Source organism: Canis aureus, chromosome 21 (genome assembly GCF_053574225.1).
Source record: "Canis aureus isolate CA01 chromosome 21, VMU_Caureus_v.1.0, whole genome shotgun sequence".
NCBI lineage: Eukaryota > Metazoa > Chordata > Mammalia > Carnivora > Canidae > Canis > Canis aureus.
In genome coordinates, this window is record NC_135631.1 from 12,645,133 (window position 1) to 12,672,712 (window position 27,580).

The window sequence follows — 27,580 nt, forward strand, 5'->3', positions numbered from 1 at the left end:
AGACATTAAAAAATAAATCATATGTAAATTCATCCCCTTCCAACATTTCATAATGAAACTGTTTCTATACGTATTTACATGCCCACATACATAGATACATAAGACACACTCAAAAATGGGACTATAATGCATAAAAGCTGCATGTGCTTTTTCAATTGCTTTATCATGAACACATTCCATATCATTAAAATATTTTTAAAACTATGATTTTTAATGGCTCCATAACATATAATTTGTTTAGCCAATCAAATCTGGGGATTCCTGAGTTAAAACTGTCAACCACAAATTAAAGCCCTTTGAGTCAGGAAGCTAACTTCAAAATCTGCAATGGAGAGTTTATTCAAAAATCTCAAGTTACAGTTTGAAAACATTGGAACCGGGCAGCCCCGGTGGCGCAGCGGTTTGGCGCTGCCTGCAGCCTGGGGTGTGATCCTGGAGACCCAGGATCGAGTCTCACATCGGGCTCCCTGCATGGAGCCTGCTTCTCCCTCTGCCTCTCTCTCTCTGTGTCTATGAATAAATAAAATCTTTAATAAAAAATAAAATTAAAAAAAAAAAGAGAGAAAACATTGGAACCTTCTAACCAAGAATTCAATGAAATTCACTGAGTTTTAGCCATAAAAGATGCTCACTAAAGACTGTATTTTCCCAAATGGAGCATAACATTTCATAGTCTTGAGGAAGAAACTGATTAAGTATCAAAGACTGAGGTAGTAATAAAAAATAAGAACTACTGAGTGCCCACTGTAAGAATTAATGACTATCTACAATGTTCTTTTTTTAATAAAGCAAAAAAAGAGAATGTATGCATTTATTACTGGTGTAAGTTTTCAAGTAGATATAGAAAAAAGTAACAACAGAAAAGTACACATAATATAAAAAGAATAGAAACAAATAACAAAGGATTAGAAGTTGTTAATTGTGGAATATGATATTCTTTGAACTTTGCTATATTTAGCATTTTTCTCACAACCAAAAAAATTAATGTTAAATTAAAATATTTGTCATGTGAGTAAAGTAATTCAGATTTCAGCTATCAAAATAGAAGGAAATCAGTGTTTTGCCAGAGGCTAAGAAAATCTTTTGAGAAAGAAAAACAAAATTCTAGGCATTTAGCATTAGGCATTTGTTGTAAAATAAAACTATTTTAAACTGAATATCAATGTTTTATGTTGGAAATAAGCCTGAGGAAGGCCTAGCTTTTGAACTTTACCGCTGAGCTTTCTTCAAGTACTAGACTACCTAAAAATGATATATTTTCTGTTCTATCAAAAAGGTTGTTTTAAGCAGTTAGCAAGTATTTTAAAAATTGCAAGACTGCATTTCAGTTTCTGACTATTCTGTTAACTTTGTATACCTAAGGTTTTCCTGATGCCAAGCCCATTTTTTAATATTCTGGTTTCTTTTTTTTTTTTTAAAGATTTTATTTATTTATTCATGAGACACACACAGAGAGAGAAGCAGAGACACAGACAGAGGGAGAAGCAGGCTCCATGCAGGGAGCTCGATGCAGGACTCGATCCTGGGACTCCAGGATCATGCCCTGAGCCAAAGGCAGACACTTAAGCGCTGAGCCACCCAGGCACCCCAAAATTCTGGTTTCTAAAATCCAAACTTAGTTCAGATGACAGAGTTTACCATTTGATGAAATGTCTTACTACTAAACATAAATGGATGCAATTTTCTATTAAGTGAGGTCCCTAGCAGAAAAACTAAATTAAAGAATAAAAAATTATAGAAATAAATGAATCTTTACATCAGTTCTCACAAACAAAATTTTCAAATAAATGTAAATTTTTTCAATTGCCCCATTTTCCCCAAATGTAGCTTTAGGTTGTCGTAACTTTGTGACAGCATCCCCCACCCCCTAACTCCACTAATCAGTTCTCACCTTCTTTCCCTGCTGGAACACGTGAATTTTTCAGCAAAAGTGACTCATTCATTGGCATCTTGTCAAACTAACCCTGAAACTATAAGGAAGCTTGGCGCTAACAGAATTCTAAAGCTAGAATACTTTCACTAACACACATCATTTTGACTTTAGAGAACTGAATCACTTTCAGATCCAAATACATACTAATGAACTCTGTTTATATTTTTCCTTACTAATTGTTCTCCACCATGCTACCTCCTCCCAATTTTAGTTTGGCAATTCCCTAATCTAAAGTATCTCCTGTCTCTAGAGAAGACAAGATGGGGAACACAGAAACAAAAGAACAGGAGTGGGGAGAAAAAAAAAGCAGTTGTTCACTCAGCCTGGAAAAAGATCCTATTCTGAACAATTAGCAACTCGTATCCATTCCATACAGTTCTCAAAATTTATTTCTCCCCCTAGTTAAATGAAAACACAATAGAATACACAATACAAACACAATCAGAAATCTCCAGAAACAAATTACTCGTTATTATTATTTCACTAAATAAAAGTTTTTAAAAAGCACACAATAAAAAAAAAATTTTTAAACCACACGAAAATCAATTATTAAGAACTATTTAGTCAAAAATCTTCAATAATACGTCACCAGCAGGAACTATCAATTGTAAATCACCTTATGCTTTTGGTTCAAACATTCATCTACGCCAAGATAGAAAGCTGCTCCTTTTAACCAGAGGGAGAGTGGTAGGGAAGGAACAAGAAAACAAATGCTTTGTCAGATTACCATAGACATTTACTTAGAGCTCTGTCAATTGTCACACTCCACCTGGTGGCAGGAGCTGCCTGAATTGGGGAAGTAGCGGTCATTATACAAGAAATTCCAAAGAATACTTTCCAGATGTCTTTGGGGAAAAAGCAAGATGCTTTTCTCTTGCTCTATACAAATAAATCTAACAAGGTTTCACCAAAGTTTTTTCACATAATAGGTCACTATGTAATAAAGAATAACATACAGGTTTGACAGTAATCAGAATGGGAGACCTACATTTACAGCAATTTATTTACAACCAATCTCCACGATAAGTTAAATGTCATCTCAAGTCCTTAAAACAGGTTAACAAGACACATCCAGCAACTACAAGATTCTCTATCACATACTCCCACTAACTTTCTTTACCTCTTTCCCCTATGGGCAAACTACAGAGTTTAATTAACACAGTTAACAGCAGCCCGCCACATTGCTTTTAGATATTTGCCAGTAACATATACCCATGGGATACTCTAGACACTGATTTCAACCAAAAATAAAAATAGATAAACAGAGCTCCAACAAAATTAAAACTGAGTCTGGCTGCCCACACTTATTTTCACACATAAGGAAAAATAGCAGTTCTCCTAGAAGCCTCAAGCAGACATATCTTTAGAACACAATGTTAAAAATATGCCCCCCCCCCCCTTTTGCCCCTACCTGTTTCTCACTCAAAGCTGTGATTTTGGCTTGGAGTTCATGAAGCTGTTTCTTTAAATCAGCATTCTGATTGGAAAGAAAAAATATCTGTGAGAAAGATATTTCATTTGTTAACAGAATAGTAGCAAGAAGACTTTATGCATACTGTATTACAAATGATGAAGCAATCTTAAGCATTTAGCCAATCAAATTTGTCATGCATTAAACTATAGTTATATTATCATCACCTAATACACAGGTCCTAAATGTAGCTCCTACCACTAGAATAGGGGCAGTTCCTTTGCAATTGTTTCAAATTACAAGTTTTATATTTTAGCATCTTATACTGTAGTAGTATTCCTTCTTATTGAAATATTGTTATTCTTTATAGAAAGTATCAATTGACAGAAAACCTAAAGCTCCACTAATCAGACAAAAGCAAGAAAATGGAAGTTATAAGTATGCATACACTGCTTAATGGCATTATCAATAAAGATAAGAGTTTTTTCTCCACTTGCCCTCTCCCTTATTTAGTAGAGTACATTTGTTATTTTAGCCTAGATTTGAAAAGCTGTCAGTGCTGCAACTGCCTTAACACTACATCATTCAAATTAACACACTGACTACCAGGGTATTTTCTCAGTTCTAAAATTCTAGGAATCAAAAAAGAATACTATTTTAGATGAGATACACTGAGCGTGCTTGCTTTATACTCAAGTGGGGAAAAAAATCCAAAATTAAAATTTTCAAATGCTTAATGTAGCAGGACAGCCTACTAACAGACTGAGCACCATTCCAATAAAAGACTACTTTTTCTTCATTGTTTCACATGCATTTCTTTCGATTCACCCTGTTTGGTCTTCTGCCAGGATTGGGACACACATCCTCCCCTTCATGTTTACTCTACATTGTCTTTCTTATATTTGATATAAAGCTTCCGTAATGAGATCACTCACAAGATTGTCCAACAACCTACTGCCCCTTCAGATTCTTTTGAGTTAAGATGCTCTGTTACATGACTACCAGCTCTATCAGAAATGCTAAAATTTTCTAATAATATTTCAGTTGCTGACAATGTAGGTTACCAAATTAAATATAAGAGTCTACTAATCTAAGGTCTACTGCCTCTTGGTTCCCTAAATATAATTTAAATTTTAATACACTTTAAAAAATAAAAATAGAGAAGCTTCTCAAAGAAATAGGACTGTCAAACAGGAGTTCAATGTGGGCCATCAATGCCAACCCTCAGAATCCATGGACTGTGTTAAAACCCAACAGGTCGCTGGGTACTAAGTTTTTGAAGAAATGAATATGCTTCCCACTTCCAAAAAATCAATCTGCTTCAGTACCATTCTTTAATCCAAGAATTAATTTTCTTAACTTTACAATGAGGTGTATATGGTATGTTTAACAAAGTTAAATATATATATATGTATTAAACATATATATATATATATATATATATATATATATATATATTTCCACATATATAATAAGTCTAAGTGTTCTGTGAACAGATTTGTGGGCACACAGATCCTGAAAGTCTGATAAACACTCTTCAAACTTAGGACCCACTGTCTAATGGCTACAAAAGAGACACCACCTGAACAATAAATGTAATCATCAAAGACAAGATAACTTTTTAGGAAGATTCCTCTTCAGGGATAGAGATGAACCTAAGTCAAAAACTCCTATGAGAATTTGAACAGAAGGTAGCATCTGTTGGATTATTATATAAGGTAGTTTTAAACCCTCTTTAAGAGTTCTTTCAAAGATAATTTTTTAAAAGTTCTTTGAAAATTATTCTGAAATTATTTAATCATAGTGGAATTAAGTATTTAAGTGTTCTGTACTATATCTGTACTGTGTAAGCTATGAGAAGAATCATTTGGGGCCATATACATTAATTTGGAGACTACAGGAAGCCTCAAAAACTCTGATTCTGGATAAGCAGGCTTACAGAAATGAAATTTAAGCTATATGAAGAGTAATAACTCAATTTGTTCCCCAAAATACTCAAAAAAATTAACATAAAATAACAGAAACAAAGATGAAATAGTAACTACACTATAACAGAGTTACTGGATTTTTCTAAACCTTTGTAACATGAAAATCAATATGCTAAAAATAATTGCTGTTAGAGATAACATAGTTTTCAAAACTTAAGTTCCTGGTTTGTATTTTAGTATCTAACGGGTATTTTATTTTAAATTATTTTAATTTAAAAATTAAATAAGTAAAAGTAGTATTTTACCTGTGGATCCTGCTTCATTTGAGCAACCAGTTTCTGGTAATAAAGAGAGAAAAAGAGCCATCAGTCTTACATATTAATCCACTATGGCTAATCAGACTTGTCCCCCAAAATCTAAAGTTTTAAGTCCACCCTAAAAAAAGGACCACCACACAATGAGAAGAGATCAAAAGCTTCTGTGATCCATATAATATATATGGATTACTTATTTGGTCCATATAATATATGTGTGTGTGTGTGTGTGTGTATATATATATAAATCAAACTAGCACTTTGTGTTTGAAATTAATAACTCCTGCTTTTTAACAAATCTGGAGATGGGATGGGGATGGGAGCTTTTAAAAAAGCAATTTAAACAAGCTGGATGCTCTAAAAGCCAAACATCCCTCTAAAATGTTATCATCGTTTATAGAGTCCCAAAAGGCCTTGAAAGAAGCTGCTCCCATAACAAAACAGGCCTGTTTGTATACAGCAAAGTACAGATTTGGTAAGTCTGTTGGTTTGGTTCTTACCACAAAAGGAAGCTAGTATCAGCTACTGACTCTGCCACTGCCTTCTCTGCAGGAGGGTGTACTCAGTGGGACAGTGATGCTTAGTATTTGAAAGTAAGGAAATGAAGAAACAACAACACAAACTCTACCTACCTGGGTTCCTCTGGGAAAGAGAGTGCTACCAGAATACTTAATAAATCCTTTACCAGGGAAAAGAGAAGTCCAAATAAATGAAAAAGAAAGAAAAATGGACATATTCTAACTTAGCTCAACTTCTAAAAGCATCACTGCCCAAAGATGATAATAACTAGGACAGAAAAATTTGAAGGATAAAAAATATCAGAAGGCTGATTCCTAAAAGCATCTGGGAATAAGCTGTTCCCCAAAAGAATTTTTCATATAACTAAAAAATCTGTCCCTCTCTTTGAATGTTGAAGTACTTTAAAAATTTTTAGTCATAAAATACTTCTTATATACTTACCTGCCTTCTTAAACAAACAAACAAAAAATCAGCTTTGATTGATACTCAGAGGTACGATTACATCAATTAATATACTATTCTATAAACAGCACAATAGGTCCTTACAATAAAGGACCCAAACTGCTTTGATTTAAAGAGTTCTCATGTCTGCATTTTAGTTTTTCTTTTTTTTTTTAAAGACTTTATTTATTTGACACAGAGAGAGAGAGAGCACACACGCACAAGCAGGGGAAGCAGGAGACTCTCCTGAGCAGGGAGCCTGATGCAGGGCTCAGATCCCAGAACCCTGGGATCATGACCTGAGCTGTAGGCAGATGCTTAACCAACTGACCACCCAGGTCCCCTTGCATTTTAATTTTTCAATCTACTTCTTAATGCCAAGGAATCAGCTAGCAAATTTTGTTACTATTATTATGTCTCCTCCAACAGCCCCTGAACCCCAACTCAAATTTGCAGCTTCTGATCTACTGTGTGATATGCACAGTGAACTAATTCTAAGATGAACAAATAGGTTATAATAGCTTAAGAAATGTCCCTTGAGTAAAATGTACACTCTTTGGTGAAAGATTTCTGATATTTATTGTAGTTGGTCAAGAGTCTTACTTCAGGTGCTTAGATACATTATGCACCGCTGAGGTTGCCAACCATGTAACTTCCATCTACACAAGGTATATATGAACTATATTCTACTTCATATGTGACAGTAGTAACTCTTCTGTATCCTGGCCTTAATCTACAAAACAGTAATAAGACATTCCAAGAGCTCAGTGAAACTGAAATGCGACTTTATACATAGACATTCTTACAAGTGCAGCCTAAAGGTTAGCCTCATTCTTCAATGAAAAAAGTCCTTCTTTTTTAATTTAGTTACTAGAGAGTTGGCTACAACACTAAAGTTGCCTTTAAAATTTTATTTATTTATTTATTTATTTATTTATTTATTTATTTATTTGGTGGGGGGGGGGGGAGCGAGAGAGTGCGAGCACAAGCACAGAGAAAGGGCAAAGGGTAAGGGAGAAGCAGAGTCCCCACTGAGCAGGGAGCCTGACTCAGGGTTCAATTTAGCGACCGCGAAGATCATGACCTGAGCTGAAGACAGATGTTCAACAAATGGAGCCACCCAGGTGCCTTTTTAAAGCCAAAAAAAAAGGTTTTCTTCCATGATACTGGAACTTAAAAACTGACTGATAACCACATTAAGCCTCCACTCCTGGAGGAAATAAACCACCTTTCCTATCTATAAGTAGTCAAGCTGCATTTTAGACAAGCAGAGGCAGAATAGGAGAAGCTGGACAACCTAACTAGACCATCCATATCCCTAATGACTTTAAGCTAACACTGTGTTATCAAAATTAAACTACTTTCTTTTGCAAGAATAGAGCCATTTTTTATAAAGATATACTTTATGCCAAGTGTTGGCATAAACTATAGCCTATTGGCAAATCCAGCCTACCACCTGTTTTTATAAAGTTTTATTGGGACACAGCCACACCCATTCATTTATATATTATCTCTGGCTGCTTTGTCTATATGGCAGCAACGTACTAGTGACAAAGACCATAAATGACTCAAAAGGTGCAAAACATTTTACTATCTGGCTCTTTACAGAAAAAGTTTGCTAACCTCTGCTTTATACTATCCTCTGTTCCATGTAAATACTCCTAAAGTTTAAATATGGCTTCCATCAAATCTGTATAAAAATAATAAAAAAGGCAATTTCTCAAAAAGGGGGAGATACTCATCACAGGCCATTATTATTTAACATTTACTCAACATCAACCATGTGTACATCGCAACTTTCTTAGCCATCTCTCTGTCCATAAAGAACAGAAATATAGGGATCCCTGGGTGGCGCAGCGGTTTGGCGCCTGCCTTTGGCCCAGGGCGCGATCCTGGAGACCCGGGATCGAATCCCACATCAGGCTCCCGGTGCATGGAGCCTGCTTCTCCCTCTGCCTATGTCTCTGCCTCTCTCTCTCTCTCTCTCTCTCTGTGACTATCATAAATAAATAAAAAAATTAAAAAAAAAAAAAGAAAAAAAAAAAAAAAGAACAGAAATATACTTCCACCACAGCATACTTTCTTAACACGCTTCTATCCAGCAAGCTCAATTTTAGCCGTAATTCCATCCCTAACAAAATGCAAAAGGGAGGCTTTTGATCCAATATTTAGTCAAATGTACGGTCTGGCTTTGGCTTCAACCTAACACCCAGTGCCTACTTTGATATCATTTCTGGCATTCCTGAACTTGTCACAATCAATGATCATGTAGATTACCACACATCCAACCAGAATAACATCAGATTTATAAACAAGGTTTATCATTTGTATTTACTGTTAATATTTAACATTCTTCCCCAAATAGGAAAGTATTCTAAATGTAATTACAGTGAAAATTCTTACATGTGTTTTATAAGTTGAAATATTATAAATCAACATATAAATGATATTGCACAAATGAAATATGTAATAATCCAGGATGAATATAAAAGCTCTTTATCCTAAAAAAATAGTTAAATATATAGGGAAATAAACAACGTAAATATTAAGAGACTGGGATAACTTTCAGAAGAACATTATATCCCTTTTGAGTCAAAAAATGTAATTTAAAAAATTAAATTAGATTTTAAAACAGAATAAACATTAAATTTTTTCATAATTATAATTTCCATAAAATTGGTATGCTTGAATTAAAAATATAAAGCAAATTAATATTTAAGAATTCTCATTTTTAGGGGTGCCTAGATGGCTCAGTTGGTTAGGTGTCCAACTCTTAATTTTGGCTCAGGTCATGATCTCAGGGTTTTGAGATACAGCCCCATGTCGGGCTCCACACTAGGTGTGGAGTCTGCTTGTGATTCTCTTTATCTCCCTCTCCTCTTCTACCCTGAATCTACCTTTCTGAAAAAAAAAAAAAAAATTATCATTTTTAGTAATTTAGTTCAATTTAGGAGATGAGTCTTCCAGTAAGTCTTATTTGGGACTTGTTCATATCTTGTGAGGATGAACTAAAAGCAGAATGTCAATGCTGCCATCTCCAAATTTCTTGAGAGAAGGAATATCTCCTAAAATCACATACAACTTCATTAAATATCTTCGATCCATACAAATTTCAGATGGATTATTGTTTTCCAGAAATTCCTTTTATGATGATGTCAACTTCGAACAAATTATGAATTTAACTGTTGTCATTTGCCATTCAGCCAAATTAAGTATTCAACACAACTCTAGGTTAAAATACTTACATCTGGGAAAAAGACTGCTTGATTTTATAAACAGATTTTTACTCTCTTCAATTAGTAACAGAAGCAAGGCCAAATAAAATAAAATGTGCATAACTTATTATATACTAAATTTCTTAAAATTACCATAAAACAAAACACTTCACATAGAGAAGTCCACCTGTACACAGCAAACTATAAGACTACTGCTGAGCAAGAGTTTAACAGATCCAAAGCAGAAGCAGGGATTTCTGAATACAGAGATTTGAAAAATTAAAACTATGTGTGTATGTCTTTGAAGCTTTCTTGTTAGCTGTCATCCACCCTAATTCTAAGCAACTTGCAAATTTAGTAGTTATCAAAAGCCCACAGGGTGCTTCCAACAATTTCAGAAATTAACCTTAAACTATTCAGATAAAACAAGAGAAACTTGTTCCCTTCTCCTTTCTACTTCCACACCCCAAACATTCAAAAGCAGTCAATTCATCATCATTTATCACTTTTGATGGTATGTATGTGTTTATCTTGAACCTGGGACCACATTCTGGCTAATGTCTAGGAAAGGGATAGAAACAGTGATACTCTGTTTATGAAATATATGTTAATGATCCAGTTATTTAAGAATAGCTTTATTTCTGGGTAAATTATATTAAATAAGATGTATTATACATATAAAATATACTACATATTTAATATTTTATCGATATTATATAAATTGTTAACATATTTTTATTTATATATATTTTTTTAAATTTTTATTTATTTATGATAGTCACACACAGAGAGAGAGAGTGGCAGAGACATAGGCAGAGGGAGAAGCAGGCTCCATGCACCGGGAGCCCGACGTGGGATTCGATCCCGGGTCTCCAGGATCACGCCCTGGGCCAAAGGCAGGCACTAAACCACTGCGCCACCCAGGGATCCCTTTTATTTATATTTTTTAAGGTTTGTTAGCCTATACACCTGAGGTAAATATTAAAAATTGTGAAATTTGGGCAGCCCGGGTGGCTCAGCGGTTTAGCGCCACCTTCAGTCCAGGGTGTGATCCTGGAGACCTGGGATCGAGTTCCACGGCAGGCTCCCTGCATGGAGCCTGCTTCTCCCTCTGCCTGTATCTCTCTCTCTGTCTCTCATGAATAAATAAATAAATAAAATCTTAAAAAAAAAATTGTGAAATTTTAAATGTAAACATCTGTGAAGGTAGTAACATTTTCTTTTCTTTTTTTTAGATTTACTTATTGAAGACAGAGAGAGAACAGGGGGAGGGGCAGAAGGAGAGAGAGAGAGAGAATCCCAAGCATGCTGCCTGCTGAGACTGAAGAGCCCAATTCGAGGCTACATCTCATGATCCTGAGACCATGACCTGAGAGGAAATCAAGAATCATAGGTTTAACTGACTGAGCCACCAGGCACTCTAGCAGTGATGTTTTCTTTACTAAAGATTATAATCAAGGCATAAAGCTGAGTTACATGTAAAAACTTCAGTATAAATGGTAGTCAACTAAAACATGGCTCATTACTTAAAATACACAAGTTACGTCACATGAACAAAGTTTTTCAGATGAACCAAAAAAAGAAAAAAAGAGTGTGGGTTATTTTTTTTTAACACCTTTAGTATTTGAAAAAAATATTTTCCATTCTTTTCTCTGGAAAGAAAGTCAGGAATATGCTATTAAGGTTCTTAAAAGTACTGTCAGTGAATTTGTTACTTATCAATAAAAGGCAAAAGATATGATTCTTGGACAACTGTCTGAAAGACAATTAAAAAGTGTACTGAAATTCAGAGATAGGCGAGTTTACTAATCTTAGCCATTACTTAATAATACAACATAGGAGAAACCAATAATGGAACGTACCTGGTGAACCTGAATTTCCACTTTAAGAGCCTCCTGTAGAGTCTGCAACTCCATCCTCCACCTTCTCCACTTTCTGTCTGCTAATTCTACAGTTTCTTCAGCCTCCGTTTAAAATAACAAACTCCTCTTCTCACTGCAGCTGTGGAGATCATAAAATGTTTTGGATCATAAAGGAAATATTCTTGTTAAATAAAAGAAATTACATTAGTTGAAAATTATCTGATGCTCTAACACAGAGCATGAAATGTCCCAAACAGATTTCTTTCCAAAATGAGTATTTTTCACTGAATTAGTACCAAAATTTTCTGGGTTTTATTCTCTGAACATTCATTCCTCCACAGAACACTTCAAATAAGTAAGAAATGGGAGAAGGGAGGTGTTTAATCTGGTCATGAAAACATATAAGCACACTTAGATGCTCAGCACTATAGTACATACTACATTCTGAGGATACAGAGCTGAACAAGACCACTTCCTTCCTAAATGAGCTGGGAATCTAGAGGCCGAGACTACAACCATCCAGGACACACTGTCCTTAGAGACACATAACAACAGAGTCATACATTTTTAAACATCACACAGAGTGAACTGGAAAGTTCAGGGTCTCTCAGAGGTTAAAGAAGGCCAGAGTACTTTCATTTGGATGGACTCTTACTCTATTTTAAAAATAAACCTCGAAACAGGAAAATTCTGGTATTATTTAAAGGTTTACATTTAACAAATTAATACTTTATATAGATACAATGCAATGTAACTTTCATAAAGTTACGACAGGAATGTTAAATAATAATCCTATCCTGTATAATAGAGGTGGCAGTCTAGCAATGGAAATCTATCAATTTCCAGCTTGATAATGAACACCATCTTCTTCAAGCCTGCCAGCCCATCTCTTTTGGCTATATGTATAACTGCAAGTGGCAATAATGTCAAAAGTCTAGATTTGTGAATGTGAGCCTTCCTATTCTGATCTGCTTAACACTAATATTTAGATGAACTCAATGGCTAATTTCTCTTTTAATTTTTTTTTTCTCGAGTGTGGCCTCAGACATGATTTGAGGTACCCTCCCAAAGCAAAAGTTTGCTTCTGCCAAAATAAATCTAAACTTTACTTCTGTTCTTTTTCCTCTTTGTACCTATAAAACTTGTAGCTAGAGCAGCTTTTCAATATTCGTAACAACTGAGGAAGGGAGCCATCATGAATCTAAAAGAACCAGTAAAAAAAAAATTAAAAAAAAAAAAAAATAAATAAATAAATAAAAGAACCAGTACTCCTTAAACCAAATGAAATTCATAATCTTTACATTTCCAAAAATTATTTATCCATGGATCAAGTCCATAATCAACCTAAGTTTCTTAAAAATGTCTTTAAAACCATATTTAACAGTTATAATGGAATCATTAACTATAGAATATATTCCTATGAATTTATTTTTCATTATATTTGCTTAATCTCACTAGACTTAAAACATCACTGGCAATCTCTCCCCTAGGATTTATATACTATGAAATATTATATAAAAATACTCAAAAAACATCAAACTTCAAAATGTAAAATTCATTCAAAGTTAACATTTATGGAGGTTAGGAAAGGATTACTATATAATGATACTATCAACAAAAAAGGCAGTATGTTTAAGGGAGACAATTTTGAAAAGGAACCATATTTTGAGGAACAAACTACAAAAGCAGTTTTTCAGCTACTTATTATCTCAGAAAATCTATGGACTGTAATAAATATCAGAATCATGAAATTAGCAAGACTAAGGTTTTTGTTGTCACATAAGTTTACTCTATATACAAAAGCAAATGTTAAAACTATAGCATTGGGGATCCCTGGGTGGCGCAGCGGTTTAGCGCCTGCCTTTGGCCCAGGGCGCGATCCTGGAGACCCAGGATCGAATCCCACGTCGGGCTCCCGGTGCATGGAGCCTGCTTCTCCCTCTGCCTGTGTCTCTGCCTCTCTCTCCCTCTCTGTGTGTGACTATCATAAAAAAAAAAAAAAAAAAAAACTATAGCATTGCTTTCATTTTTATTTTATTTTCTTTTTTAGGTTTCATTTTTAAGTAATCCCTATATCCAATGGGCAGTTGGATCTTACAACCCTGAGATCAAGAGCTGCATGCTCCACCAGCTGAGCCAGCCAGGCGCTCCTCCCTTAATTTTAAGAACTAAAATAATCCTACTCAAATTTGTAACTTACATATATTAGAGTTATTCCTGAAAACAGTACTTGACTCAGTTGAATTAGTTTTCATTTTTGAAAGATTCTATCAGAAAACATGTCCAAAAATGATTCCTTATCATTTTTGTCAAATTAAGAATCATCTTGAAGTTAAACAAGCATTTTTAACAACAGAAAGGCCATATTTGATTTTACTGGTAGCAACATAGCACATCATAGTTCAACTCAACATATAAACTCTGGAAATAAAGAGCAAGTTAAAAACAGAGAACTTAGAATATAGAACTTACAACATATACAACAAAGGGTTAACAATTTATACATTGGAGTGCTCACAAATTAATTTTAAAAATATGAAAAAGCAACTCACAGAAGAATAAGCATGACCAACAAACACGGAAAACATCCATCTTCAATAGTCATAGAACTGTAAATTTTAAGAAGGTAAGTTTGGTCTATCAATCTGACAAAGATTTGTAGAAATAAGAATACTCTGAGAGCTGTCAAAAGTTTGGGGCAGGTGGCACTTTCATAATTTGCTACTGGTTATCTCTGGGTGGTAGCAATAAGGATTATTTACTTTCAATTTTTCAGAGTATTGATGTTTTGACATTTTTCCACAGAAAATATGTACTTATTTTTAAATGTAAAAAAATTAACTGAGGATTGCTAAAGCCTCAGAAAATTCGATACTGATGAAACAAAATGTTCAGGAAAAGAAAAAGTAAAACCAGAACTTAACCTGGAGGCTCTAAATGTCAAAGAGTGCCTTGCACGATAAGAAGCCTGTAACTCAACTTAATGAGGAGCTGACAGCTTTTATTCCTTCATCAGATTGTTGTCTTATTAGAGACACAGAGAGACACAAAATTTTATTTGGCGATGACTAAATGCCAATTATTCATTTTATTTCAAAATAAAACTAAAGGGTTAAAAAAGTTAGTGACTTGTTATAAAAAAAACTTATGAAGGATTAGAAGATTCATTTTATATCCTACTTCTTCCAAAAGTTCTCTTTCTGGATAGCAGTTTTAAGAGATTGATCTCTACCTAAAGGAACACATTATATATGTATATTTACAGCTTATAAAAACAAGGCAAGCACATGTTGAATCCTTTTAAGAAATATTTTGGGGGTTTAGACAGCTTATGCAGCTATCATACAATGACTATTTGGGGGCAGTTTACAGCATCATAAAAAAGGTTTTATTTGCTAAATTTGTAGAAGGATGATTTATCATATTTTGACCAATTCCAGTAAGTTATAACTAACAAATCAGTTGCTACAAGGTAAATATAAACAGACTCACGAAGCAATAATGGACACACTTTACTGAGGTACAATGCCTTTTACTACCCAACAGCTCTAAATGCTACCATCAGAGAGGACAATGGCCTAGTACAAAATACCAACATTTGTTATCTTCAGAACTGTACATGCCAAACTACTAGGACACCTAATGGCTTCTCACCTTCAAATAACATAAAACCAAAAACATGAACAAATAAAAATTCCACAAACCAACAAAACAAAAATAATAATCAAATCCCACTAAAAAAAACAGCTGTGATGTCTGGAAAGCACACTCACTATCCCCCTAAAACACGAAAAAAATGGATTCCATTTACTTGCTATGCAACCACTCTTAGCCTCAGGGTTTTTAATTTGTTGTTTGCTTATAAATCAGAAAAATGGGAACAGTATCATCTACTCATAAAACTGTTATGAGGTTTAAAAGAGATGAAGTTACACAAAAAGCTCTTTGTAAACTACAAAGTTCTATGCTATTGTTAACATACTTAACTCTTTTATTCATACAAACTTTTTAATAAACTTCTCACCACAGTATATTGCTGAGAAGACTCCTACTTTCAAATTCTCTAAACAAGGGGCTTTTAACTATTTTGGTGGGTAGGTTCTGCTTAGAGATATGTAACCTCCAGGTCTTTCATTATGATTCTAATAATGTAGTAACGCTGTACCTCCGAATTTACTGCTAAGAAACACTGCTCTGTTCCTGAATTGGCATAAACATTTTTTCCCATCAAAACTCAAGTTATCTACCAAGTTTCTTTAACTAACAGTAAGTCCATAAAACACTGTGCCCTCAGACTGAATTCTCTAAAAATGGACAGCTCAGTATTCTCTATACCAAACATTTATTTGGTGTAAGACTCCAGTTGTTGTTTTCTATTAATTAAGTAAACTCCACACCCAATGTGGGGCTTGAACTCATGGCCCTGAGATCCAGTCTCATGCTCTACTGACTGAACCAGCCAGGTGCTTCAAGACTCTACTTTTGACTTACATGTTATACAGAATACGTTTAGAGTATGTTCAATTAAAAAAAAAAAAAAATAGAGGGGTGCCTGGCTGGCTCAGTCAATGGAATGTGCAATTCTTGGTCTTGGGGATGTAAGTTCAAGCCCCACAATGGTATAGAGATCACTTTAAAATTAAAAAAAAAAAAGTAGAGAGACGCCTGGGTGGCTCAGCGGTTGAGCATCTACCTTCAGCTCAGGGCATGACCCCTGGGTCTGGGATCGAGTCCCTTATCAGGCTCCTGTGGGGAGCCTGGTTCTCCCTCTACCTGTGTCTCTGCCTCTCTCTCTCTGTGAATAAAAAAAATAAAATCCTTAAAAAAAAAAGGTAGAAAGTCTTGCTAGATCCATGTGTCCTTACTTGTCACATGTCAAGTACTAAAATATCAGGTTTCAATTTGTACAAAAATGCTAAGAGATATAACAATATCTTTAAATTTTAACTTAACTAGCTATTAAGTGCTAAAAAACAATCATAGATGCTAAAAATAATAAAGCTCTTTAGTAGCGTTTATTGAAAACTAATATTTACTAACATGAATAAAAATGACATTAAAAAATATATAATGTTTGTTTTCATAGTGGTATCTCTTTGGTGACACTCCACATGTCAACAGAAAATGCTACTACACAAAGAACTTACCAATCCTGATTTCAGACGACTACCTTCTGACACTGGGAAGGCTACTATGCTCACATCTTGGTACTAACAGCTGTTGACAAATATCACCCGAGCTAGTGAGACTGATGTTTCTCAGCCATTAGATTAGATTTAAACATACACACACACACACACAATTAGATTTATGATAATGTCTGAATGTGTTTGAATATAAAATATGTATCTCTCCTCTGTGTTTTGTTTTTGGAGGGAGGGGCCAGATCCTTATTTAGAAAAAGAAAAGGAATACCAATAGAAGTTATACCATTGCCACACAATGTCAAGTCAGGGTCTCCCTGACAGCACCCTCTTCCTTCATGGTCTGCTGCACTGTCTTGCATCTCACCCTACTACCAATGTTCATTCTGATAATGGAGTTTCTACCTCAGCTTCCCGGGACAGGCCTAGCTGACATACACATTTTTCTGTTTCCTACCTGTTTTTACAGAAATCAAGCACGTCTACTAAAATCAGCCTAACTATATCCAACAAGAACATTGAGAGTAAATTTTAAAACTTACAGAAATTCGGAATGGAGTCTGGAGAGTAGTGTATAAGAGCACAGTGACAATGAGAAGATTTTAGAGTTGATTGCCACATTTCCTATAGAATGCTATTTAATGATTAAAAAAAAAAAACTGTCCAGATAAGCCTGGGCAGAATCATATAAATATTTACTACACAAAGGGTAACACAAGAAGGTGTGGTGGTCTTGGCATAACCAAAATAAGTACTTTAATAGAAGTGGAAGTTATGGGAAGATAGATTTCAGATCAATTTAAGGAAAAACTAAGGATTAGAGCTGTACAAAAAAGGAATGGGTTACCTTATGAGGTAGTGGGCTCCCTGTCATTAGAAGTATTCAAGAATGCTGCATATCATATCCCCCTCTTGGAGATTCACAATGCACATTAGCATATTAAAGGTTCTGAGAAGTCCTGCAGTAAAGAAACCTGTTTAACTTTAACGCAGCATTTCCCAAATTATTTGACCACAGAACATTTTTCCCACCCCCACCCCACCTCAATAATATTTACTCACTTCTGTGGAACTAGAATTCCTCAGAAAACATTACAGAAAATAATGAGCTACATTTTTTTTAATGTAGTATTCAATATGTACCTGAATAACAATCTGTCTGGGATATAGGAGAAGAAATTGCCATACCGGTAAAAGACTGGAAGAGAAAAAGCCCTTAAGGTCTCTTCTCTAAAATTCTGTGATTCTATCACATCTCAAAGAAAAGGGCTATAGGGTCTTGATTATTTATTTAAAAAGGTTCCATGAGAGACAAGCAAGTAGAATAAAAAGGTAGTAAAATGCAAGGTTAACTGGTTCAAATGCCTCCCTTTCATGTTCAAAGCCCAATCCCTAAAAGATAAGAGAGACACCTCAAGGACAGTAAATTATCAAAAAGAAGCCCTAACCAAATATCTACTCCAGCCACTAAATTAATTAAAAATTGAGAGAGAGAATTTAAAAAACAAAAACAAAAAGAAGTAGCCTTGTATTAGGGAATGATACTATTCCAGCTCTGGTTTCATTTTTTTTTTTTTCATAATACATGCTCTCCAAATAAGGTTAATATTTGTTTGATCCTTAGTCACTAGACTGCCCTGTGCAATCTGTGATCTTGAATTAGACATTCAAAAAAATGATTAAAGTGTGACAATTTATAAGCTGTTAGAGTAGATACTAAAGTAGATAATAGGAAAAAAAATATGTTTGCCTATATGCCCCCACACTGCTACATTTCACTGTCTCTCTTATTTTTTCCTCTTTTAGAATTATACAAACACACACTAAAAATGTAGTATCAGAAATGAAGCCAATCCAGCATTACATTTAAGGATATAAATGCTTAAGAGTCCCAAATTTCAAAGTCAAGGTTCCCATAGTTACATTAACCTAGCCATTTTGCACATATACTAAGGCCATCAAATTTAACAGCATATTAAGTAATACAAAACACAATAGGAACCTGAACTTTTGAAATTCCTGACTTTAGAATTTTCAGCTCTAACCACTGCATTAAGGGCATTTTTGGCAAAGGGGACCTTTACATTTTAACAGGTTATCAAATGTAGGAACATGCAAGCCTAGCAGTATTATTAGAAACACAAATGCATTTGAGATACGGTTACGTGAAATTAGACAAAAATTCACTTTCACTCAATGCAAACAGTAAAGCTTCATTTCTGGGAGAGAGTTTTTTTGAAAAAAAAAAAAAATCACTGAACATTTGAATTATTACCCAACTAGCATCAGGCACACTACGCCTGCCTCATGAAAGTACTTACCAATTTTGGGGAAACAGGCTCTCCTTCAGCTCTCTTGCTCCCTACAGCAGAAGAAGGGGAAAATAGAATTAGACTACAAACACAGATTTACGACATGTCATCAAAAGCTGAAGACTTAAAGATTTCTGACTTTATGAAAAAACAAAACACAAAAATCTCCAAAGCTTTAACCGCCACCCCACCCTCTCAAAAAAGGAAAGAGAGGTAGTTTTCACAGCAAGGAAAAAATTCAAAGGCAGTTAAATCTCTAATTTTCCATTTTTCACTATTCCAGTTTTTCCAAGACAAGGAAAGTAAGATGATGGTTTCCCTTTCCTAAGAGACACACAAAAATAAAATGCACCTTATCTAAGTAACACACAAATACAGGCTCATCCCCAACAAATGGGTCTCATTGTTCATTGCTTTATAGTAACAAGGTAACGTCACTGACACTTAGTTCTGTCTATTTAAAGTGTCTTTTTTCAATTAATCTTGAAATGGACTTCTACAAGGCTTTAAAATTCACAGCATTTTATATGTATCACTGTAATTTCAATTAAACTTTTCATTCACATTCTTCAAGTCTCACCACTTCAGACTGTAATACATACACAAGGGTGCCTTTCTCTCTGCCACATATTTAATCAGTGATAGAGCCAGAAAGAAAATTAAGATTTTGGGATCTCGATCTAATGCTCAATGATGCTTTTATCAATTGCATTTTTTAAGATTAACTAAACTCCATTAAGTTGACTTCAAAGTTAGAAAAGTCAAGTCAGGCTATGCTGGTTTTGTTTTTTGTTTTTGTTTTTGTTTTGTTTTTTAATTTTATTTTTAAGTAATCTCTACACTCAAAGTGTGGCTTGAACTCATGACTCTGAGATCAAGAGTTACATGCTCTACTGATGAAGCCAGCCAGACATCCCAATATCGTTTAACTCTGCCTCACCCCAAACTTCTTTTTCAGTTAAAAAACATTAGGAAACAAGGCTTTTCTCTTAATATTTTAGTATTAAGTATTTAAACTCTACATTCAATGCTCTAAACTTATGTTTTAAACATAGTATATTTGTTGAGTGATGTTACTTCAGTAGTGTTCTCATTTCAAGGGATTATTTCAAAAAATCATGTCATCCAGATTATAAATTTTTATTTAATCAAGTACAGTCATAACAAACATGAAGTAAAATAATTTGAAAGGGCCTCAATTCATGCAGTTAACATTTCAAAAGAAATTAAATTTGCTGTTTTATCCTGTCTTTTCTTTAGCAGCAGTACTTCTGAAAGTTCTCAAGTCCATATAAATGTCTATTTTAGTCACCAAGATTAGAATGACTTCCAACCAAAAGAAAAAAAATCATGCAAAGGTCTATAAAGTGATGTGATTATTTAAAAGTGGATCCTCACAAGGAAAAAATTTATAACTGTGTGGTGATGTATGCTTACTGAACCTACTGTGATAATCATTTTGCAATATATGCAGATAGTGAATCATCATGCTGCACACCCAAAACTAATATAATGTCATAGGTCAGTAATATCTCAATTTTTAAAAAGTGAATTCTTAACATTATAGATAGCACCTACAGGATTCTGTACCACTCAGAACAGTATCAGGCACAGATTAAATGTTCAGTAAATATTTGTTAAATGAATGAATTGACTGAGTGGACCCTTAACTCTGCTGATGACTTACTTTCCCTATGAGACATTTCTTGTTAGCTTTTTCATGCTGGTGATAATGTCTTTTTTTTTTAAAGATTTATTTATTTATGATAGACACAGAGAGAGAGAGAGAGGCAGAGACACACACAGGAGGAGGGAGAAGCAGGCTCCATGCAGGGAGCCCGACGCGGGACTCAATCCCAGGACTCCAGGATCGCGCCCTGGGCCAAAGGGAGGCGCTAAACCGCTGAGCCACTCAGGGATCCCTCGTGATAATGTCTTATGCATCAATCCCCCACAGCATTATTTGTTAAACGAATCACTTTGGATAAAAAACAGTAGTTTTTTATCCAAAGAAAGAAAGATACTGCCATTTTAAAATGTAATGAAAAGAAAAAGACTGATATATTGTACTAAATTAAGAACCTCTATTCACCTAAAAACACCATTGAGAGAATGAAAAAACAAGCCACAGAATTGGAGATGACAATTCCAACACATACAACAATGGTTTATAACCATAACATATGAAATATGTTGAAACTCAAAGTGATCGGGACAGAATTGGGATTTTTACTTCCACATATATGGCATCTGACAAAGTGAAGTCACATTAACTCTTCTGAAAAGTCATATTCAGTAAGGAGATACAATGGATGTGTATCTTAACTCTAGGGCATTTTCTCCAAAACTCAATAGCAGAGTTAATCCCAAATTGATAAAGAATTTTACCATGAAATCATGATATTATAAAACTATTCATAAAACTGCTTGCAGGGACTGTAGATATTACATAGGAAATCAAAGCCTGAGAGGTTAAATTACTTCCCCAAAGGTCACACACCAATTGGTTGTAAAGCTGGAGAAAGCTTACGGACCGGACCCTGAGATTCCTTTGACCAAGCTGGCCTTTCCACTAATCTCACCTCCTCTCAACCAGGCACACTAGTAACATTTCTAAAAAAACAAACTACAATAAATACTGGCAAAGTATTTTTGGAAAAAGTCCCCATACAAAGTTTTAAAGAAAAATCAAAAAAAAAAAAAAAAAAAAGAAAAATCATTATAAGTAAGCTATATAGGGCAAGTTTTAAAACTTGAGATCCTTTTATGCCTAAGGGAGCCTCATGAATGGACTTCAGAGGGATTTGCCAACCCTACAATACTACTGGCTAAATTCTATATGTATAAGAATTCTGGGAAGAGGACCCATACCTTTAATAAGATTTGCAAAGAAGTTCAGATACCAAAAAAAGAGTCAATTATTTTTAGACTAATGATTTTTAAACACTGTGTGTCACAACTACCAAAGATTATTAATTAGATGATGACTATTTGACTACCATTTGGAAACTGATAAAAAACATTTTATTTATATAATTTAGTAAGAATTAGCAATAAAATGTATATATAAATGTGTATTTTAACACTATCTACATGTAAAATGTATTTAAGTCTGAAATGCAAGTTTGATTTCTTCATGTTAAGCTGATTAAAGTCCACTTGTTTCTCACATACTCTTCACGCTCAGAGCTAAGGTGGTTAAAAATTTTAACCGTATTTGCTTAAATGTTTCAAATACAGACTTATTCTTTTTTTTAAGATTTTATTTATCTATTCATGAGAGACAGAGAGAGAGAGGTAGAGACACAGGCAGAGGGAGAAGTAGGCTCCATACAGGGAGCCCAGGTCTCCAAGGATCACAACCTGGGCTGAAGGCGGCGCTAAACTGCTGAGCCACCGACGCTGCCCTCTACAGATTTATTCTTTAAAAATACACTCAAAACACATATGGTGAACTAAATAAAATTATTTTTGCTTTTAGAAATGAATATTATCTTGCTAACATAATTTCCCATGATTTTTTGCCAACCGAAGATGGTTCACCTCTCCAGAACTTCACAGGTAGTTGCTTTAATTAGAATTGGTAAAGAAATGAATCATTCAGATTTCTAATATGGTTGTAAAATTGAAAATACCATCAATAAATCAAAGGTGATTAATAACAACTTAAGTACCCTTTGTAAAATACCTAAAACCTTTGTATATGAAGAACATATATTAAATAATAAACAAATTTTGCAGAGAAAAGGATTAACATTAGATCATGTTTTAAATTAAGCTAAAATTCATCCCACTACAAATTCGAACAATTAAGTTTATAGTCTGTGCTCAATCATAAATTTTGATAAGGGACTAGAATAGCACAGATAATTGTCATTCAAAGACACTTTAAAATGTCACCTTACACAGAAGATTCAATCTCTGCTCTTCTACTACACCAAGCTAATACACTAATTTGATACACAATAAGTTTTACTGTTTTTTATCTGCCCTTCCTAACTTCTAACAGAAAGCATAATAAGTTTGAAATAAATTTAAATGCAAATAACTGTTCAGAAGAAAAGAGTTAGTCCTTTAGGCCCCAATATCATAATCATTCCTGTGTCCCCCATCTGTCTTCTTACCCTCTCATGGACATCCCTCTAGCATTTCTCCCCTCAGTTTCAAGAAGCATCAATTTTTCCCCTCATTACTGGATCATTTTGTTTGTTTCTTCCATCTTTTTTTTTTTAAGATTTTATTACACCCAACATGAGGCTCGAACTCACAACCCTAAGATCAAGAGTTGTACATTCCACTGACTGGAGCCAGCCAAGCACCGCTGTTTCTTTCACCTTAAAAAAAAAAAAAAAAAAAAAAAAAAAAAAGCCTCCCTTAACTCCATATCCTTCTCTAGTTACTACCCCACATCTATGCTCCTGTTTATAGGAAAACTCCATTATCACTGTCCCTAGTTCCTTCTCATTCTCTACTGGATTCACTCCATTAGGGCTTTGGTCTTCTATTCTTAGGATCACCAATGACCTCCCTGTTGCTAAAGCCAATAGAAAAGTCTCAGCCCTCACTTCCATCTTTGATCAGTAGTATTTGACCCAGATGATCATTCCTTCCTTCTTGAAATCCTTTCTCCCCCAGGACACCACTCGATCTTGATTTTCCTCCTAATCTCTCTGGCCACTGTTCTGGATTTCTTATGCTGGTTTCTTCTCATCTCTCAAGACCTCAAAAAGCTGAACTGCCCCAGGGCTCAGTTCTTGGAACTCTTCCCATTAGGTAATCTCACCCACTCTCATGGCTATAAAAGGATCCGTACACTGGTGACTCCCAAACTTTTATCTCCAGCTCAGACTTTTCCCCTGAATTCCAAACTCATATAGCCAACTGCCCACTCAACACTTGTCAAATAGGTTTGATTACTCTTGATCACCTATCCCCCAACTTCCTCCTCAGAGTCATCCCTACCTCAGTAAGTAGCAGCTTTATCCCTTTGGACCAAAACCTTAGTCATGGCTCTTTTTCTCTTTTTTCCACACCTTATATCCAATCTAATAGCCAACCACCCTGCCTCCACCATTAAAATACAGACTTGGACCACTTGCATCAACTCCACTACAACCTCCTTGGTCCAAGCCACCCTCATCTTTCACTTAGATTATTACAATAGCCTCCTAATTGCCCTCCCTCCTTTCCATCTTTGTCTTGCTACAGTCTATTCTCTCAGCAGCCAGAGTGCCTTTTCAAATTTCAAGACAGATCCAGTTACTCCTCTATTCAAAATCTCCTCCAATGGTATCCCACCATACTCAGAAAAAAAGCCGTCCTTTAAAACAGCTCAAGAGATTCTAAGTGATTTGGGCCTCTGTTAGTCTCAGATCTCCTCTCCTCCCCTCTCCCCACTGCTTAATCTGCTCCAGCCATACTCACCTCTTTTTTGTACTTCAAAAACTCAAAACAAGTTCCCCTCTCAGGGCTCTTCTATTTGCTTTTCCCTCTGACTGGAATAGTCTTTTCCATAAAATATCTTCACAGTTCACTCCCTCAAAATGTTTAGGAAATCTACATACAGCAGTTGCGAGAGAAGAATACTGAAATAAAGACTACAACTGTCCTCAGAATTGTTTCTCTTCCCAAACTTACTGTGAGGATCTTCTTTCTTATGCCAACAATACCCTTTTTACCTTCTCCCCACCTAGCCAAATCTCAGCCAGTCATTCAGGTCCAGATAAAGATTCAGTGATAAATGGAGACCTTCCCTAACCATTGCAACTCCCAGATCTTCCCTTCTTTGAATTCTCAGATAGTTTATCATCTCTCACATTCATCTTAAAATTTAACCACACTGTCTCACATTGTAACTTATATGTCTTATCTCCCTATGTGTGCACACGCGCGCAAACACACATGTAGAATACAAATAATGCCTTGCACAAGTAGTTCTCAAACCTGTAAAACTTCAAAAAATACATAAATTCACAGCCTACCCTTAATGATTCTGCACTCATGATGTTTGATTTAGAGCTCAGATATCTCTATTTTTTTTTAATTCCCCCCAGAAGATTCTGAAGGATAGGGACTGGGAATCATTGCCTTACAGTCCTCTACGTCCTTCAGTACCTATGAAAGTAAGCCCTCAAACAGCCTACAGCTAGAATGGACACCCCAGAGAACCAAATCCATTCCTTCATTCCACAGGGGAACAGCAATCCAAGAAGTCTACATGACTAGCCAAATTCTACAAAGGTTAGTAAGAGGTAAAGCCCAACCTAAAACCCAGATTTACTGCTCTCAATCTAGGAATTCTTCCATTAGGCTGTGCATAAATAAATGAAAGTAATAAAAATCCACAATTCACAGACAGGCACAGTAAACAGTGATTTTTTTTTATACTTGACCAGTTATTACAATGTCCAAGTTCTTTTTTTTTTAATTTTTATTTATTTATGATAGTCACACAGAGAGAGAGAGAGAGAGAGAGAGAGAGAGAGGCAGAGACATAGGCAGAGGGAGAAGCAGGCTCCATGCACCGGGAGCCCGACGTGGGATTCGATCCTGGGTCTCCAGGATCGCGCCCTGGGCCAAAGGCAGGCGCCAAACCGCTGCGCCACCCAGGGATCCCCTACAATGTCCAAGTTCTAAGACAGTGTGCATTATTAGCTTCTATATGTTTGAAAATGTGAGCAACATTAGCTGACAAAAGACTTAAAAGGCCAGAGAGTAATTGTGAGAAGGCTAACAATTAAAAAATAATTTTTACCACGTCCTCTTGCAATATGTATAAAAACTTATAAAATCATTTATTTTATAAATGAGAAGTATTAGGAGAAATAGACAGAAAGAAGAAATCTTCCTTCATCATGCTATAAAGTACAAAAATCCTTTATTCAAAAGTTTCCACAGCTCACAAAGCTGTAAATGTTTTCTGAGTCTAATCATAACATAAACTTAATTACAGATCAGACTTAGTAAATCACCCCATATCCCAAGATAACTCAAATTCTTATCTTAATAATCAGTTAACCCAGGTCCATCTTGTCTTGCCATCAATAACAAAAAAACAACTCAGTACCTATAAGGCATTACAAAAGAGTTTGGGTTTATCCTGGTGTATAGGGATTTAAGCAAGTGTCTCCTATTAACACTAATGGGAGTTCTGGGTGTAAACCATAAGCACCAAGGAGGAGGATCAATGCCCAGCACTGCATCAGTGAAAACCCTTTCTATTGCACTAACTGCAACTACTGGGACTTGTTCTCTCAGAAATGGGATTATAGACCCAAATTCCTATGTCTCTAAAGCACAAAGATAATTCAAGTAAAAGTCACTAAGGAAGGTCACTAGTAAACAGCTGATTTTAAAAATATACAAGAAAAAGCTAAACTAAAACACCTGACACACTGAAGAAATTTTATAAAATAGCACCAACCAACATGCACAGAAGAAACTAGTGAATTGCTGGAGATAAAAATTCACACAAAAATTCAACAAGACTAAGTTAATCAAATTTTTAAAAATTAGAGCACAGTAAACCCAAGTATAGCCAGAAGCTTGTCCAAAGAAACACACACAAACAAAACAAAACAAAAACTCCTCCCCTGATGGAGCCCTAAGTACACTACAACCCTTGCTTTTAAAACACAGAAGAAAACTCCTGCTGCATTGATAGCCAGAATAATCACAGAGTACTTCCAGAAAAACGGATAACAATCACAAGCTGTTAAGGACGACCAAACTAACTAAATAAAAATTATAGCACCTTATTGTCTTCCCATACCGCCTCACTTCTCAATATAGCACTGCTGTACTCACCAGGCTAGAAAATGAGCAGGTGCCTTTCAGGCTATAGAGAAATTACTGAGACACACACACAGCCCAGTCACAAACACAAACACAAAGGGAATGATATTCTTTCACTTGAAGGGGCTTAAGAAATGCAAGGCTTTGCTGTAGGCCTAGAAAACTAAGAGTAGGCCTTACCGAAGAAATGAGGAAAGAGCCAAGATCTACTCCAAATCCACATTCAAAGACTAAAAGAATTAACATTTATCTCAATTAAAATGCTTTGACAACAATCCTTAAAAAAAAAAAAAAAAGGAGAAATTAAGATTTTCCCCGTTCCTAACCCCAAGAGAAAATCAGAATCTTTTCTCTCTACACAGGTTTAGCAAAAGAGAATCCTGACTTAAGGCCTGAAAACTAAACATGGTTCCATAACACTCACATTAAAAACAAAACATAAAGCTATGTAGTTCAACATATTGATTCTTTATCATTGCTGCTATCATTAATGAACATTTAGCATTTTATCTGTACTTTCAAATGTCAATGAGAAATTGAAAAAGCTACAATATGCTGGGGATTTTAACTTTTGAAACAAAAACCACAAAGAAACACGAGTCTGAAGCATAAAGCCTCAAACATGCTGATAAGTAAGTGGTCCTAAAAGTTGAAAGTGAAAGCAATATACACCAAAAAAAAAAAAGAAGTTTGTTTGATATTAATGC

The 27,580-nt window shown here is 35.0% G+C and overlaps 1 protein-coding gene and 1 long non-coding RNA gene across 19 annotated transcripts in view; one reads left to right on the forward strand and one right to left on the reverse strand.

Moving 5' to 3' along the window:
* Positions 1-27,580, reverse strand: part of PHF21A (PHD finger protein 21A) — a 196,928-nt gene that overhangs the window by 149,331 nt on the left and 20,017 nt on the right. For 9 of the 18 annotated variants that reach the window (XM_077863020.1, XM_077863031.1, XM_077863027.1 and 6 more), the window contains 5 exons: positions 19,089-19,129; positions 17,615-17,726; positions 11,624-11,762; positions 5,578-5,610; positions 3,345-3,431 (listed from right to left, as the gene is read on the reverse strand). In XM_077863020.1, coding sequence (XP_077719146.1) covers positions 3,345-3,431; positions 5,578-5,610; positions 11,624-11,677 — 174 coding nt within the window. In that variant the 5' untranslated portion in view covers positions 11,678-11,762; positions 17,615-17,726; positions 19,089-19,129. Of the gene's footprint in view, positions 1-3,344; positions 3,432-5,577; positions 5,611-11,623; positions 11,763-13,823; positions 13,978-17,614; positions 17,727-19,088; positions 19,130-27,580 lie in introns of those variants that run through there. The other 9 variants (XM_077863034.1, XM_077863033.1, XM_077863032.1 and 6 more) reach the window with 3 other exon arrangements.
* LOC144292562 (uncharacterized) lies at positions 13,911-16,977 on the forward strand. The gene is made up of 2 exons (XR_013359958.1): positions 13,911-14,249; positions 16,710-16,977. It is a non-coding gene; the product is annotated as an uncharacterized LOC144292562 (long non-coding RNA).